Here is a 17,564-nt window from a genome sequence, read left to right on the forward strand (position 1 = left end):
AATTCTCGAGAATCCCTCGACAAAGCGCCTATAATATGCGCACAAACCAAGGAAGCGTTGGACAGACTTCTTGTCTGTGGGTGGCGAAAACTCGGCGACGGCAGCTAACTTGTTGGGGTCTGGTCGGACGCCTTTAGGACCAACGACATGACCAAGAAATTTGAGCTCTTGGAACACGAAGTAGCACTTTTCAGGCTTGATGGTGAGGCCGGCAGTGCGGATCGCAGCGAGGACACTCTCGAGTCGTGCGAGATGTTCGTCAAACGTGCTCGAGAACACGACGACGTCGTCCAAGTATACGAGGCAGGTTTGCCATTTGAGTTCAGCAAGCACGGTATCCATCATCCGCTGAAAAGTGGCAGGTGCGGAACAGAGACCGAAGGGGAGAACTTCGAACTCATAAAGCCCGTCAGGTGTCACAAACGCTGTTTTTTTCACGATCCTGTTCACCAACTTCGATTTGCCAATACCCTGATTTAAGGTCCAACGAAGAAAAAAAACTTGGCATGTTGTAGACGATCTAATGCGTCGTCGATGCGGGGCAATGGATAAACATCGCGCTTGCTGACTGTTCAATTTCGTGCAATCTACAGAGAACCGTAGTGTGTTATCTTTCTTTCTGACTAACACTACAGGGGAGGCCCACGGGCTTGTGGACGGCTGGATCACGTCGTCTTGGAGCATCTCTTTCACCTGATGCTTGATCGCTTCCCTTTTCACTGGAGACACTCTGTAAGGATGCTGACGAACAGGACGTGCAGACACGTCCGTAATAATGCGGTGCTTTGTGATGGACGTGCGCCGTACTTTGGAGGATATTGAAAAACATTCGGCAAATTCATTCACGAGACACAGTAGATAGTCTTTTTGATGGTGTGGCAGAACAGCGTTAACGTGAATCCGTTCTTTTAGGCTGGGTAACTCAGATTGTTAAGACGATGCAATTTCCAATGTGGCAGTGTCAGTGACATAAATGATTTCGCGAAGAAATGCGATTGTCGTTCCTCGCGGTACATGCCGATACTCGTTGCTAAAGTTTGTTAGCAAAACGACTGAATATTTGTTTCGCACCTGAAGAAGCCCGCTAGCTATGCAAATGTGGCGCTCAAGAAGCAGGGGGATGTTGGCCTCAGCAATTCCTTCGGCATCGTCTTCCATGTCGCATCGGACAAGAGTAAGCACGCTCCTCTTGGGTGGCAACGTGACGTGATCGTCGGTTACGCGAAGCGCGATGTCACTGTCGTTGTCATTACTGTTCGCTATGGCTTGCGTAGTAGCGAAGCTAACACTGGACTCTTGCAGGTCGATGATGGCACCGTTCGCCTGAAGGAAATTCACGCCAAGTATAAGGTCCTTTAAACATTCAGGAAGAATGACGAAATCGCCATTGTACGTGAAGCCCCGAACGTTGACTCGTGCCGTGCACCGGCCCATTGGAGTTATGAGGTGCCCTCCTGCAGTACGAATTTGAGTTCCGGTCCATTGCGTCGAAACATTGTTCAGTGTGCGCGCGAGATTCGGGCTCATAAGAGACGTGTCCGCACCCGTGTCGATTAGCGCCGTGACTTCGTGGTCATCTATGGTAACTGGTACGTCGCAAGATACTGACACCAAACTACACTGCTTTCTCTGCGTCTCAATTACGTCATTTCGTGGTCGTCGTAAGGGAGGATCTTCAGCGTTCGCAACGCCAGCGACCTCACCTCCGCAGGTCGCTGGACTCAGTTTTACGGGGAGGCAGGGCTGGGATAGCGACGCCTTATTGCGCTCGGCGTGAAGACCGGGCTGGAAGACCTGTATCGGGCAGGTGACGGTGACCGGGGGTCATGGAATAGTGGGCCAAACGAGCTCCTGGCGTCCGCGAGGTAGGCTTCAATCTCGAGGGGGCGTTCACCATGGCGTGGGCAAGGCGCATTCAGTGAAAATCGACGGAGCCCAGCTCGGCGGTAAGGACAGGCCCTGTAGAGGTGATCGGCTTCACCGCAATGAAAACACAAGGGTCTCCGGTCTGCAGTGCGCCATACGTCGCTCTTGCGGGGTGGTCGTGTTTCAGCCATGAATGGCGTGCGGCGAGTCCTGAAGTCGGCAGTTGCTTGTTCAACGGCGCGCACACCATGTAAGTCCGGGACATCGCACGCATCGTGAAAAGTCGGAGACAACGAACTTCGCGGAGCTTCCGCATACGATATGCGAGGCCGTGGCTGCCGTACCTCGTGCTGTGGTGCCTCGCTTCGTTCCGGGACTTGTACTGCCTGCCTGATTTCTTCCTGGACGACCTCAGTCAGAGCAAGTCGCGGTACCGATACCGGAGCCACCTGAAGCTTTTGGAGCCCCTCTCGGACAACAAGCCTAATGAGCTCCCGCAAGGCGTCGGTATTGTCCAAGGGTATAGCGAGAGGCTCAGGCGATAGGGTCGACACGTCGCGGTTGTACTGCCTTGTTCGTTGCTGCAGTGCCTTTTCCATTGATATGGCTTCCGCGAGAAACTCTGCGACGGTCTTTGGTGGGTTGCGTATTAGGCCACCGAATAACTCTTGCTTGACACCACGCATCAGGTTCCTGACCTTCTTTTCTTCCGGCATGAACAGATCCGCGCGTCGGAAAAGTCGGCACATATCTTCGACAAGCATTGCGATGCTTTCGTTCGGCCGCTGTACTCTCGCCTGAGTTGCAGATTAAGCTCGCTCCTTGCGATCGAGGCTGGCGTATGTGCTGATTAGCTGCCATCGGAATTCGTCCCATGTCGATAAGGCCACCTCACGGTTCTCAAACCATGTCCGCGCGTAGTCCTAGAGGGCAAAGTAGGCGTTGCGTAGCTTGCGTTCTGGAGTCCAGCCGTTGAATTCTGCGACACGCTCAAAGTGATCGAGCCAGTCCTCAACATCCTCGAAAGTGTCCCCATGGAAGGATGTGGGGATTCGCGGGTGGTTAAGGACGACCTCAGTCGGTGCCGTTGAGGAAGAAGACGGAACTGATGTACATACTCATCTTTCCGACTCGATTGGGTAGAGGCTCGTGCTCAGGTGGTAGTCCCTGAAGTCGACGGCTTGTCCCTACGTGAACAGGAGCCAGCTCGACCGGACTTCGTACTGGGCTTGTAGACGGCGTTCGATCTGGGCGTAATAGCATGTACCCCGCACCTCCACCAGAAAAATGTAACGTAGATTTAAGACGAGTCTTACAAAATATACGCTTCTCTTAAATGGCGGGCCAGAAGAAGAGCGTGAAGCGTACGCGCTTCGTCGCCTTCCATGGCGCCGGCCGTTGCGCACGCCGTCCTGCGGTGCGGGAGCCCCACAGCATTGTGTCAATATTAACTCTAAAATTCTTAAGAGCACTGCCTCCGTTTCTGCTAACATATTATACCGCCTTTTCAGGCAATCTTTAGCGACAGGCCAACTTCCCTCCGATTGGAAAATTGGTAAAATAGTGCCTGTGGTTAAAGCCGGTGATAAACATACTGCCGAAAGCTACCGTCCAATTTCTTCAACTTGCATCTGCTGCAAACGTCTTGAACACATAAGCGCTTCTCATGTTTACCGACATTTAGAATCTAACAATTTCTTTTTTAACAACCAACACGGATTCAGGAAAGGTTTCTCTTGCGAAACCCAGCAACTAGAATTAAGTACAGATCTACATTGCAACATGGGGGTGCGCAGGGTGCGTCATCAGCCCCTTATTGTTTTTAAGCTACATAAACGACTTGCCAGAAAACATTTCTTCCTGCATGCGAATCTTTGCTGACGATTGCATCATATATCGTCCAATAACCTGTGCCGACGACCACTTAACGCTGCAAAACGACCTTTACCGCATTACCAACTGGTGTAAAAAATGGCTTATGTCGCTGAATACAGAAAAATGCAAAATAATCTCCTTCACACGCAAGAAAAACATTTCAAACTACTGCTACTCCATTAACAATTACCAACTGTCGCAGGCACCGTCTTATAAGTACCTTGGTATTCATTTCACACCCAACCTCTCCTGGTCCCACCATATCACCACCATATGCGCAAGAGCTTCAATATCTTTAGGATATTTACGTCCAAATTTACATAACTGTCCCACTCACGTTCGTCAATTAGCTTATCAGACCTTCGTTCGCCCACAGCTTGAATTCGCCGCATCTATCTGATCCCCCTACCACAATTATTTAATTAACATGCTTGAAGCGGTCCAAAGTAGGGCCACCCGTTTTATTTCACGCAATTATGACAACCATAACAGCCTAACGCAAATTAAGCTCAATCTTTCACTTGAATCCCTTAGTGCTCGTCGCGACATTGCCCTTTTATGCCTTTTTCACAAATACGCATACAGCAACAGACCATTCCCACTTCACATTGATGCTCCTTCCACCACATCACGTCGGTTGCATAATCACTTAAGTTTCGCGCGATTATATGGGTCAACTCACGCCTTCAACTCATCTGCTCTTCCTCGCGCCATACGTCTGTGGAATGGTCTTCCAGACAACATCGCATCCAAACCAGATCACGATAGTTTCTGTCAACTTCTGCACTCTTCCTTTTCGCAATAAAAACTTGCCACTAGTTTTTCCACTATTGTTTTACTTCCGGTGCCATGTTCTTATACCACCCATGTATTTATTTATTTGTTATTTTGACAGCTTTAAGACCAAAGACAGGCGTCATTTCTTGTACCACTACACGTGCTCTTCTGTTGTTTTTTTCAGTATACCACTTTGTGTCCGACTGCATTTTTTATATTGATAAATGTGTTTACTGTGCACGCGATTAGTTCCTACGTTTTTATCATGCCCTACCATTGTGCGTCTTTGAAACCCTGCCAACTGTACCTGCGCCTAGAACCCGCATATTTGGCAGTCTATCTTTGGTTGTAGTTTCTTTTCTTTTTGCTGTTGTCATTGTGATTGGTATACTTTATAGTTCTTGTGTGCAGTTTTGCCATATGTATAATGCCACCAATATCTTATTTTTTTTTCGTGTTATCCTTTTTCCCGCCCATCCTTATATTTGCCGTCATACCACATTATCATCGCTTCCTCTCCTTTGTGTTAAATTGCAAATTTGAGCCATATGTTACCTTGTTACTTTGGGACAAGTTACTTTGTACTTTTTATTACCCCCCTTACTGAATGCCCTGTCAAGGGGCCTGTAAGGTATGTTCAATAAATAAATAAATAAATAAATAAATAAATAAATAAATAAATAAATAAATAAATAAATAAATAAATAAATCTTTTACTTTATGGCACATACGGAAATTTACAAGTGAGTTTCCATGGCGTATCCACTTAGAACGCATTTCCACAATGAGACCAATTTGGAGATATGCGCCATCAAACACGCCGCAAAAATGCCATGTTGTTGGACTTGATTTTTTAACAAAACGCTCTTTTATGCATGGAAACAGAAGTAACTGGAATGCCCATGTATTTCGTCCTACACTTTGGTAAATAATATCTGTAAACTGGTGTAATCCAGGAACTTCATTTGAAGTGGATACACCTAGCAATCTCTTCGGTTATAATTCGTAATTTACAATATGTGCTGTAAAGTAAATAATTATGGAGGTTATTAGTGAGATTTCGTTCATTGGTTGAATAGTTGTTTCGATTTCTGTTGGTAGTAATGTGCGGCTCTTTGAATAATACAGCTCAATGACAAGAACTATGCTATCTGTCTCAGGCGATGTTTAAATATGAAGTAAAACTTTAACAATTATCACCCTTTATAGAATGACAATAGAAGATATAAAAATTGTGCTGTCATGGTGGGCGCATAAATATTTTGGGAGAACGAAAGAATGGATTCAAGGCAGGCAGGCGCTTAGGGGACCTTTGTCCCAACTCAATATGTCGACATTTCAATGGACAAGTCCATGGCTGTCATAGGTAGTCTTTCTAGATAAGGGAGCTTACGACAAAGTGGACAGTGAATTGCTATGGGATGTATACGCTACGGGAAGGGGTGTGCCGTGAAGTTGTGGAAGCCGTCTCAATACAAGGCCCGTCAAGTAGCTGTGTGCAAATTTTCTCTTAAAGCCTCCATAAATTGTTTGTTTGGGGAAATAAACGCAATTTAACATGACGCAGACAGTGACTGTGCCAGGGCATCAGCACATCTTTCGTTCAAAGAAAACACACACAGCCGCACAGACTACCAATGGCGGACAGTAGCGTAATCTAGAAAAGAGCGAACCGACAACCTGCTATAGGGTTCACAAAATTTGCTTTAACTTTTTTTTTTCAAGTTCAATATATTTTTAGTTACTTATTATATTGCTCGAGGTCCTTTTTCTGTGTTTCGCATCCGCTGGCCGTGCACTTTGAATAACTAAACCAGAGTGGATTGGCGGGCCACTTGATGCATTCGCAAAGGCTTACACTCTGCATAAGTTCGCTTGCGGTGACTGGAATTTCGCTTGTGTGTATATTGTGCATATATTTTGTTCTCATTTGCAGTAAATCAGTTGCTAGTGAGTGCCTCAATTGTCGCCTATCGTATCGCCCTGGGTGCGTCTAGCGCTGGCGTTGTCGAAATCGCTGCCTAATTTTGCAGTTAACGAATAACAATGCGAATGGAGGTGAAAAACATATGCGCTGTGTGTGTCGCCAACTCGTCTCGTCGATTCGCGTGCTATGAACGAGAACCAACGAGCGTTGAATAAGTTTGCCGCGATTTCCACCCGGCGCGAATTGGCGGGAGCGTTGACGGACCTGGTCGATGTGCTCCTCTGCAAGAACTTCTGGAGCGGGTAGTTGGTGGTGAATTCGAGGGGCGTCGATGGCCTCCTTGACAGTGTGGTTCATCCACAGCGACCGCATCACCACCTGCGCAAGGAGGAACGCGAAGCGTCGTTGCCGTCACTCGCTCATCCCCGCCTGCACACACGCGTGGCGCCTGCACGGCGTAGCCGGGATTTGTTTTTGGGAGGGCGAGGACAGTGGCGGCCGCCCGTCAAGCGCATGACTGGGTGTCGTTTTTAGACAATAAAGAATTTTTAAATATCGTTTATGGCAAGTAGCATAATTCTAGTCATTGAAAAGTAACAGCTATAAACGGACAAGGACTTATGCAAAGGCGACAAGAGGGGGGAACTTTGGGCCAGTTGGTCCGACATGCATCAAGAGGAAAAGAACTGCGACTTCGCGTTAAAAGAACCGCGTTAAAAGACGAAGGAGTAGACCGTATACCGCTCGTCCTGTCCACTCCTTCGTCTTACGCCCCGTGTGAAGTGGCGATCCTTTTTCGCCTTTAAAAGACGACACTTCGTGCCAAGTCGTTGTCCGTTGAGCGCTGTTACGTTTCTAAACGTGAATAGTACCTCCTAGTCATTGAGCTGTATTACTCAAGTAGGCGCACATTACTTGCATGAGAAAACGTAATGCGTCATTGACTAATTAACAAAAATTACTAAATAAATTTTAATTAAGTGATTTATGGCACATATTGCAATTTACGAATTGTAGCCGGAAGACACCAGTTTCAATATATGTGCCGTGATACTTGCGCGAAAAATGCACCATTGTTCCACTTACTTTCTTAACAAACCACAGGTTTCTGCATTGAAGAACAAAGGTAAATGGGACGCCCATGTATTTTGTCACGCACGTTGGGAAGCATCAAGATTACGCATTTTGATTTCTCGCGCGAGTAATATAGCTCAGAGACCTCAATTGCGCTATGTGCCACAGACAGTTTTTGAGCATTATGCATGATAGAAAAACACCTCGTGTAATAGTATAAACGCATTATACAGCATTAAAGTCTGAATCCGAGCTAGTTGGAAGGCAACATGTTTGAACAAAACAGCGCAAAACACGCGTCACGGCGACAAGACTCGCGTTCTAAGGCTCTGGTTGCTACTCGACGCGGCCCGTGTTTCACGCTGTTTCGTTCGAACATATTACATATTTTGTCCTTTTTTTGGCACAAAGAGAGCCAGGCGCCAAATCGCCCTACGTCCAGGGCCGTAACCACGTGGAGGGTTAGGAGCTGTTCCGACAGCCCCCCGAAATTATCGATGCAGCGATATAATGTTTGACACAACTTACATATTAAATAGGCATGCTGCACTCCTTGAGAGGCTTAAAATCAAAAACCGTTGTAGTTGCTACAACAGATAGATGTCGCTAAACACCTTCAAAAAGCGGAGTTGCGTGAGATATTGTGGCGAATGGACGTGTTTTTCCAGGGCTCCGTGGCGGCGACGAAATCGTGTTTTTTTATATATGCTTTGAGCTTGCTTCTGTTTTTGAATTGCTGGTTTTTTCGGCCTCTAAATAATACTTGGGTAGTTTTTCTTGTCGCTCTTTTTCCATGTGCGCGGGCGTGTTTCGTGTACGTTTCGTTTTGCAGGATGGTCAGAGCGTCCTTTCGTGCCACGTGCTTTAATAACACGTCCAATCATGTGGGACGTTAAGTTTTTGCAGCCTTTAAATAGCAGCTTCGAAGTGGCAAGACTAATAGCTATTACTGGTTTTCCTTCTGCGTGCCTTGCTACCGTCAATATTCCTTTGGTAGGAAATAGAGAGCGTGGCCACGTGGTTGAACACGTGCGAAAACGTGTCATACCTTAAGTCTATGCGCCACTGATTTCTTTTAAAACATTGGTGACAATTACTTTGCGGCATTTTATGGATTTAGATTATGTGCGTATTGGTCTTTCCTAGAAGGCACGTACTCTGCATTATTATGTATTGTAGTATTTGCATTAGAAAAAGCCGTACAATACATGGCAAGAAAGCTGGGAAAGCGTGCAGTATGCGGGGGGTCCCTCCAGGCAGATGAGTGGACGGATGAGAATGGAGATGGAATCGAGTCATCAGCACACACTGTGATGTCGATGCTAGGCTGAAGAAAATGGAGGCTCTCCAGGATGAGCTTGTCGAACAGGAAGAAGTGCTCAAAAATGAGCTAAATCTGGAGTGTGATGCACGGAAGGTATTGGAAAGCAGACATCAAGCAGCCGAGGAAAAGCTGAACAGGACCGCCATTGCGAACGAGAATGGTCGTGACAATGGAACGCAGTCCCCCGACGTGACAGGAGAGAGAATGTCAGCAAAGCATGTGTAATGCGTGGAACGTGGGGAGGGGGTAGCTGGAAAGAGTGGCACCTACCTTGAGGCCGCCGCACAAAAAAAGCAGGAGCGCGGGGACATTGCCCCTTGTCAAGTTCGGTCTACGCGGAAAATGGCAAAGGGAAGCAGGGAGGCGTAGAAGAGCGTGAAATGGTGATTATTGCCGGTGACTGAAACCTTGGTAGGTGCTCCTACACAAATGTGGAGAAGGTTAAAGGCCATAAAACAGTGCCGGTAGGGACATTTCCAGGGCGGACACTGAGTTTTGCCATGAGGCGAGCAAAAGCAAACCTCGCGGAAAATTCCCACGTGCGCAACCTTGTCATAGTAGCAGGTGGGCCAAATGACGCCCTAAACAGGAAAGCGACAGGACTGGCCCAGCGCTTGGCGAAGGAGGTAGACGACTTGCGCGAGCTGTCCCCTCAATTGCAGATCGTGGTGTGCACGGTGCCGGAGGTGCCTGTACGTGACAGTCACGTACAAAGAGCCGTAGTGGCTACTAATGAGGCTATATAGAAAATGAGTCGAGAGTAAGGTTTCGAGGCTGTCGAAGGAAACAGAGAAGTGAGAAGGTGTGGTCGTTTTGAAAGAGACGGGATACACTTCAATTACAGGCTCGGACGAGAAGTGGGCTGGCGATTTGCTGGTCGTATTTTGCTTCTTAAGGGGCCCACGGGCGCTCAAGATGGCAGAGTAGGTAGTAATGAAGAAGGTCCCACAGGGGAACCTCAGAAGAGCATCGCCGTCAATAGCAGAAAAAGGAGTAAAACAAGAAAGAAAGCTCGCCATGTGATAGAACATACAGGGTGGCAGAAGAAAAAAAAAGTGCGCAGAAATTGAGGAGCAGTTAAATAGAGAACAAATAGGGGTCTATACGGTTACAGAAACTCACCTCAGAGACTCGGAACAGGCGCCAGTGTTTGAGAATTATGTTTGGAAAGGGTGCCACAAAACTAAGTCGGAAGAAAAGAGGGGGGGGGGGAGTCGGAATGCTCGTCCATCAGGGAGCCAAATGGAAAGGAATAAATTCACAATTTCAAGAGGATCTTTGGTTATCAGGTACAATGAACGGTAAGAAAACTTGGCTGGGCGTTACGTACTTCTGGTCCGGAATAATTGTAAACAGAAGAATCGAGAGTTAGTGGAATGCATAAATGCTGATATTAAGGGTTTCGGGAATGGTGCTGAAATTATCTTATTAGGTGACATGATTGCCTACATGCGGGATCTAGGTGGATATGTTGTTAACAACGGGAAGTCAATGCTAGATCTTTATGACCAAGACAACCTCGTTATCGTGAATACAGGGCCTAAGTGTGAAGGGAAGATCACGTGAGAAGTGGGAAACCGCAATGGACCATTGATTACTGTCTGATGACAGAAGGAATTCATGATAAGCTGAGAGAAATGGTCCTTGATGAGGAACGGTATATTAGCAAAATGAGTGACCATAAACGCATCACTTTCAAAATGGAATATGTAGTTGGAAAAGAGAGCGAGAAATGCAAAATTGCCAGTCCGAATTTGAACGCCGGACAAATAACAAATGTAGTCACTAGATTCGAGGAAGAACTTGGCGAATGGCCATGTAAAGAGTGGGAGTATATTGAGCTTCTAAGTGTAATAACTACAGAAATACGGAAAGAGAAACAACATGTTCGTTGGAAAGGAAAAAAAGAAACCGAAAAGCTGGTGGAACAGGGACATACGAGAAGCGATCGGCGAACGACAGAAAGCATCCCGAGAGCACAGGCAGGCAAAGAAGGCGCAGTTGCCGCCGGATAAAGTAACCAGCAAATAGAAAATATACCAGGAGAAAAAGTCTGTGGTTCAAATACTGGTGCAAGCACAATTAAAGCGTGAAAGTGAACGTTGGTTGTCAGAAATACGTGAGAAAAAGAAGGCTGCACCTAGGATATTTTGGAACCACATAAAGTTATTAGGCAGGAAGCCAACAACAATACAACAACATATCTAAACGAAGATAAAAACAGACTGGAAGGACAAGCGGCAATAAATTACATCCGAAAAGTGACAGCTAAATTTTTCCAAGGTAATAACGAGGTTGTATTTGAAGAAAAAAAGAGCATGAAAGAGACCCAGGTGGAAAAGGAGCTGGTGCTCAGAAATTTCAACATGAAGAAAGCCGAAGAGAAACATCCTAAGCGCACAGCCACAGGGCTAGACGAGGTTCCCGTTAGGCTGAATAATGAAGCAGTACCAAAAAGTAAAGAAGCTCTGGTGAAAGCTGTGGAAAAATCTTTGAAAGATAGAATACCAGGCAGTTGGCGACAAAGTAGAATGCATCTAATTTATAAAGGTAAGGGGGAGAAAGATAGAATTCACTTGTATAGATCGTTGGCCATTAGATGGGTAATATACAGGCTAGCAATGCAGGCAATCAAATGAAAGCTGCAAGCATGGGCAGATAATAATGGCATTTTGGGAGAACTTCAGGATGGCTTCAGAATAGGTAGACGTTTGGATGATAACTTATTTGTTCTTACTCATTGTATTGAAATATCAAAAGTAGAAAGCAGACTGTTACATGTGGCCTTTTTAGACATTACAGGAGCCTATGACAACGTAGACCGCAACATTTTGTGGGATATTCTAGAAAGGGAAGGCTTAGGCGACGATTGTTGGCATGTTTTGAGAGGTTTGCCTAGAAAATATTGTTTGCGTTGAATGGGAAGGGATGAGGAGCGAGGAGACAGACAGACAGACAGACAAAGAACTTTATTAATGGTCCTGAGGAACCGGCGTTAGGGTACCTCCCTTTTCAGGGAGTACCCGTAGCCGTCGCGGGCCGCACCCACGTCGGGGTCGGAAGATCGTGGTCCTCCGCCCTGTCGCAGTCCCTCTGGACAGCCCGTAGTTGCTCTGAGAGGTCGCCGCTCTTAAGGGCTGCCTCCCAGTCGGTTAGAGTGGTTAGCGATGAGCTGCGTAACGCAGGGCATTGCCAGAGCATATGGGACAAGGAGCAGTACGCCTCCCCACAGTCTGGACAGTGGGGTTCTACATTAGGCGCGAAGTGACTGAATCTGCCCCTGGAGGGAAATGACCCCGTTTGAAGCATGCGAAACGCCGACGATTGTGGTCTATTAAGTTTAGGGTGTGGTAGCGGAAAGGCCCGCCGAGCAAGTTGATAATGTGTCAAGATTTCATGGAAGGTGAGAAGCGAATCCCTGTACAGCCCTAAGTCGCCGCCCGTGAGTCCACCTGAACCGCCGCGGTGTGTAAGACCTCGCGCACAGTCATGGGCCAACTCATTGGCGTTAACAAGCTCAGAGTGTACATTGATTCCCATATGGGCCGGGAACCATTTGATACTATGAAAACCAGCAGCCCCCTCGCTGCCGAGGATGGCCGCCGCCTCCTTTGAGATCGAGCCGGAGGCGAAAGCTCGGGCTGCCGATCTGGAGTCTGTAAAGATATTGGAACGTAGAGGGTCCTTCAGTGCTATAGCTGTGATGTAGATGGTGAGGATGTAGAAGGCACTAGAAGGAAGTAATATCGGCTTTAATCACTCATACAAACTGGCGGATACAGTAGCAGAGCAGCAGTTCCAGGTTTATTTTTTTTTCGGACGACATTGTGTTCCTAGCTTACAAGCAAAGTAATTTGCAACGTCTGGCTAATACCTTTGGACAGGAAGGCGAGAATTTAAGTTTGAAAGTCGGAGACCATGAAATAATATCATGGGTGGCGGGAATGGAAAAGAAATCTGCCATGAGTAATTAAGAGGAATAAACGCAATCAGGAAAGAAACAATTTATGATAAGTCAAAGGGAAGCTCAATAATTTTCGAAGCGAGATCAGGATGCCTTAGAACGTGCACCTATAAAGCGAGATATAAGAAGGAAGAAGAAGCATGTGCTTGCTGAGGTAAAGCTGCGGTAACGATGGAGCATGTTTTATTAGAATGTGAAGATATCTGCCCAGCGGTCAAATTAGGCACCACTGGCCTCCTTGAAGCCCTTGGGCTCATCGAGAGCAGGGGAAAGGTAAGCGTGTCCGCAATAGGGATTAGTAAGATGCGTATGGAAGAATGGGAGAAGAATAGTAGAAAAGGAAGTCACGAAATTTGGTTATGCGAAGTCATCGTGTTTTGTTTTCTTTTTTAGCCTAGGTAGGACATTAGGCAGTCCGACCGACCGACAGCTACCCCGCTGCATGCGACCCGGTTCGCGTTGTGTGTACCGGCGGTTGCCGAAGTTGTGCCCGTGGTTTACCGTTCGTGGTATCGCAGGTCCTGTTTATGTTAGATGTTAGATAATGCTCATGGCATGTCGCAAATGATACAATTTGTGCATCACTTGAATTTCACAGGCGATTATTGTGCAAACTTTCAACCAAGCTTTTCGGTGACGACGTTTATGTCGCTTGCTGCGGTGATGCGTTCACAACGGTCGGCTGCGTGTCGACGGTATTAGTGAATCTCTTGTGGTTTCTCTTCAAAAACAAGGCGCTGACGACCACCAATGCATACCTTCTATCTAGCTGAACCTCCCGGTCGTCCTAATTTGAAATTCTAGGAGGGTGACTGATACCTGCGGCGTGTAGCCAGAGAGGCTCGAGTACGGGCTCGTCTCGATGTGCATCGGCAGCCGCGGTCAGCCGGAGTATTACGCTGGTTCTAAGTTCAACTTTTCTCATTTCGCGCAGCGCCCGTTCGGGCTTTAGGTCGGACACTGATGCTCGCCTGTTATTAAAGATACAATTTAGACTTCAGGTTATGCTCGCTATCATCGTTTTTCGCTGAAACAAGCTGTGGCCGATGCTCGAGTCAGCGGCAGCGGCGACGCACGTACCTGATACGCATGCAAGAGAGAAACCTTTTCCAAGTGCGTCTGAAGGAGGAACTCGCCTCCTTGAAGGACATAAGTTTTTCTTTTTTTATTGACGGCCCATGGGAGAACGATTCCTTTCCGAGGGACTTGTGGAGTAGCAGGGATGCAGCCAGCCGTAAATCCGTTCCTCTACTAGGTGCACTTACATCGGAAATTAACAGCTGCCTGTCAAAGCGGCCGAGGGGGATCGAGTGACTGTCCGTGGCGCTATCAGTTCTGCACTGCGCAACCACGTCGTCAGAGCAGCTTACAGCAGCTGGGGAGACGCCATCCATACTGGTGTAAGCTGATGGAGAAGCTTTACTCCATACCTGATGCGTTGCCACCTGCACAATGTCCAGTTTTCTTGTCTACTTCTCCATGCGCGTCACCGGCGAACGTCTTCTGCGCCCGAGTTCTGCCTTGTCTGATCAACGCTTCACTATCGTCCGTGCCATTACCTGGCTCTCTAAAAGGCGAGTGGCTTGCTGAACGTTCCACTGGAGGTTCAGCAGTGAGTCTTCAATTGGAGCAGCAGGGGTGCCACCAGCCGTAAATCCCTTCCTTTTCTTTGTGCAGTTTGGTGAAGGTCGTTCGCATTGTAAAAAGTAATATAATGCACTTCTGCTGCTCCTATCATGCCCTAGTGTCCTTTACGCAATTATTTGTGATTGCTTCATGACAGACAATCTACTAATAATGTGTAGTGACGTTAAAAAAACATTGGAGCTGATGCAATTTGCCACCGGAGTTAGCTGTTGCTGTTACAACTATTGTTTGTTTCACATGTGGACTCGTGTCATGAGTGACTTGGAGTAATGCTTTACGACGTCAAAAAAAGTAACACCGCGCTGGAACAAGCGGTAGCCGACATTAACACTAGGCGTGCTGCCCTGGATGATCACGTAAATAATGCGGACGAGAGCCAAACTAATGGACTACAGCGAGTGGTTGCAGACAGTTCGCGAAGAAAGTGCCGCGCTTCTCAGTAGGCTAGACGATGTTGAAGACTGCGTTCGCAGATAGAACCCAATTTTCTACAGCTTTCCCCACCGTCCAATGAATCCTGTGTTGAATCGGAAGAAAATGTTTAGACTCTTGTGTGCAATAGTTCAGGTATTTTGATCTCACTTGATGGCATATCTTGAGCCCCGAGGTTAGGAGCATACGTGACTGACAAATGTCGGCCCATAATTGTCAAATTTTCGCGTTTCAAAACAAAAGACGCCATATTTCCCAAGAAGGCCCAACTTAAAAGATCAGGTGCAAGCAATTGTGAAGGCTTAGGTTGGGCAACCCGTAATTCTCTAAATAAATTTATGGAACATGGCCAATCAAGCGGGCAGCAGTGTTTTTTGCGACATAATAGACGGTTCATAAATAAAAAAAACGCTTATGTAGACTCCGCAAACCGATAATATGTACGAACTTCCCCAGATTGTAGATCCATCCGCTGTTTCGTTGAATGTTCATCCGTCACAGCATGACAAACCACCAAAAAGATCGCATAAGTTTAAGAAGGGGGCTCCTACTGTACGTAACCTATCTTTTGCTTTCACTGACATAAGGAGTGTTGTTAACAAGCAAGATAATTTGTCTTCCATCATTGATGAACGTGTCTCTAATGTGGTAGCATTAACAGAAGCCAGGCTTTCAAGTAAAATTGTTGACAGTGAAATTTTGCATTTGTTATGTTTGCATGGTACAGCCGCTTCCATGCCGGGACTATTTTTATGATGTTTGCAACATTGCTTGGTTTTGGTGATGACATCACAGAATTGAATAAAGAGAGGCCGCAGTGTGATAGCGCCGACAGGCGTCGTTCAGTTTTTGTTATCAAAAGAGGATAAGCAACCGCCAGCGCGTATAAGAAGCACGTGCTGTTCCAAATAAAGCATTCGCTGTTCCGGAGCCCGTTGGTCTTCTTGCTCGTCACGCTGCGCGTCTGCGCGCGTCACCGTCCTCGCAGGACACGACACATGGCGATGAGGATGAGATCGACGCAAGTGGCTTTCCGGGACCGTGGCGGATGCTGACAACAAGCGGGGCAGGCAACCAGGCGAGGACGGCGGAACCTCGAGGAAACGACAACATGTCAAAGGCGGGAAGAATCGACTGCTTCGACGAGAAGGCCGAAAGTTTTGACTCGTACGTGGAATGGTTCGAGTTGTATGTGGAGGCGAATGAAGTAGCCGACAGCAAGAAATTAGCCGTATTCTTGACGGTCGTAGGAGAGAAATCATACGAAATACCGAAAAACATGCTCGTACCCCATGCGCCGTCCAGTAAAACGTACGATGAGGCTAAAGCGGTTGTGAAGAACTATTACAGCCCCCGGAAAGCCATTGTGGCGGAAAGGTGCAAATTCAACCACCGCGTACAGTTTGAACAAGAAAGCGTGACGGACTTCATACTCCAGCTGAAGAACTTAGCCAGAAGTTGCGCATTCGGTTACTTTCTTGACCAAGCCTTGAGGGACAGGCTCGTAGCGGGGCTGCGATACGCGGACACCCAGCGAGAGCTGTTTGCGGCTGACGCCGGGGTTCTGACCTTTGAAGGGACTTGCAAAATTGCTCTGAATCACGAAATGGTATCGAAGCAGTCGCAACAAATTAAGTCTGACGAAGAAGCTCGTCAGAGGGACCTGACAGCTCAGAGCAGGCAAATAGGCAAGCTCTCAGGCTAACAACGCCCCGTGAGAGAGAACCGCAGGCGAGGAGTCGCGACAGAACCGATAGAATGTTTCCGATGTGGAAAAAAAAAAAAACACTTGGAAACAACATGTCGATACCGCAGGTACAAGTGCCACAACTGTGGCACGCAAGGTCATCTCATGACGATGTGCAGGCGGGGAACCGAACCACGAAAAGAACTAAATTGGGTGGACGACTCCACGGAAGAATCGGATAATGATTTGCAGATTTGTAGTATCACCAGCAACAAGTCCGCGTATTATGTTACCGTCGATGTAGAGGGCTACAACGTGACCATGCAAATAGACACGGGCGCCTCAGTGACAGTGATGCCAAAGCCAATCTATCAGCAGAACTGGGCGCACCTGCCCCTGGAGGCCGTGGCTGATCTGCTAAGAACGTACACGGGCGAGCTTGTCCCAGTTCTTGGTTCGGTCGACGTGCAAGTGAAATACAACAAGCAGACATGCGTCCTTGCCCTAGTAATAGTCGATGATGCAGGAAAGCAGTGGTCGTGCCTACTGGGAAGAAACTGGCTGAGTCGACTAAGGGTAAATTGGAACGAAGTGGCTGCCATAGGGTCAGTATACATTGTAGCTGAGCTGAAAGAGGAATTTGCGCATGTTTTTTCGAAGCAGTTAGGAACAATTTCTGGGTTCAAAGCGCAAATACTAATAAAACTGGACAGCAGACCCGTGTTCTGCAGAGCACGTAGGGTACCTTTCACTCTTGTTGAACCAGTGGAAAATAAGCTGGATACTTGGGAGGAAGCGGGCGTCGTGACGCGAGTAACCGGAGCGATTGGGCAACACCCTTGGTCGCTGTGCCAAAAGACGGAGGGGCAGACGTCCGGTTGTGTGGTGACTATAAGCTCACTGTGAACCCCGTGCTGAAAACAGAGCATTACCCGCTTCCACTACCAGAAGACTAGTTCGCAGCTTTAGAGGGCTTGGGTGTTTTTTTGCG

General features: G+C 47.4%; 1 protein-coding gene across 1 annotated transcript in view; it reads right to left on the reverse strand.

Annotated features, from left to right (window-relative positions):
- Positions 1-2,984: 2,984 nt before the first annotated feature.
- Positions 2,985-17,564, reverse strand: part of LOC126517641 (scoloptoxin SSD20-like) — a 52,815-nt gene continuing 38,235 nt past the window's right edge. Inside the window, exons 3-4 of the mRNA XM_050167441.1 lie at positions 6,710-6,823; positions 2,985-3,053 (exon numbers count right to left, since the gene is read on the reverse strand). Of these exons, the coding sequence (XP_050023398.1) occupies positions 2,985-3,053; positions 6,710-6,823 (183 nt within the window). The remainder of the gene's footprint in view (positions 3,054-6,709; positions 6,824-17,564) is intronic.

The sequence above is a fragment of the Dermacentor andersoni genome, chromosome 11 (genome assembly GCF_023375885.2).
Source record: "Dermacentor andersoni chromosome 11, qqDerAnde1_hic_scaffold, whole genome shotgun sequence".
NCBI lineage: Eukaryota > Metazoa > Arthropoda > Arachnida > Ixodida > Ixodidae > Dermacentor > Dermacentor andersoni.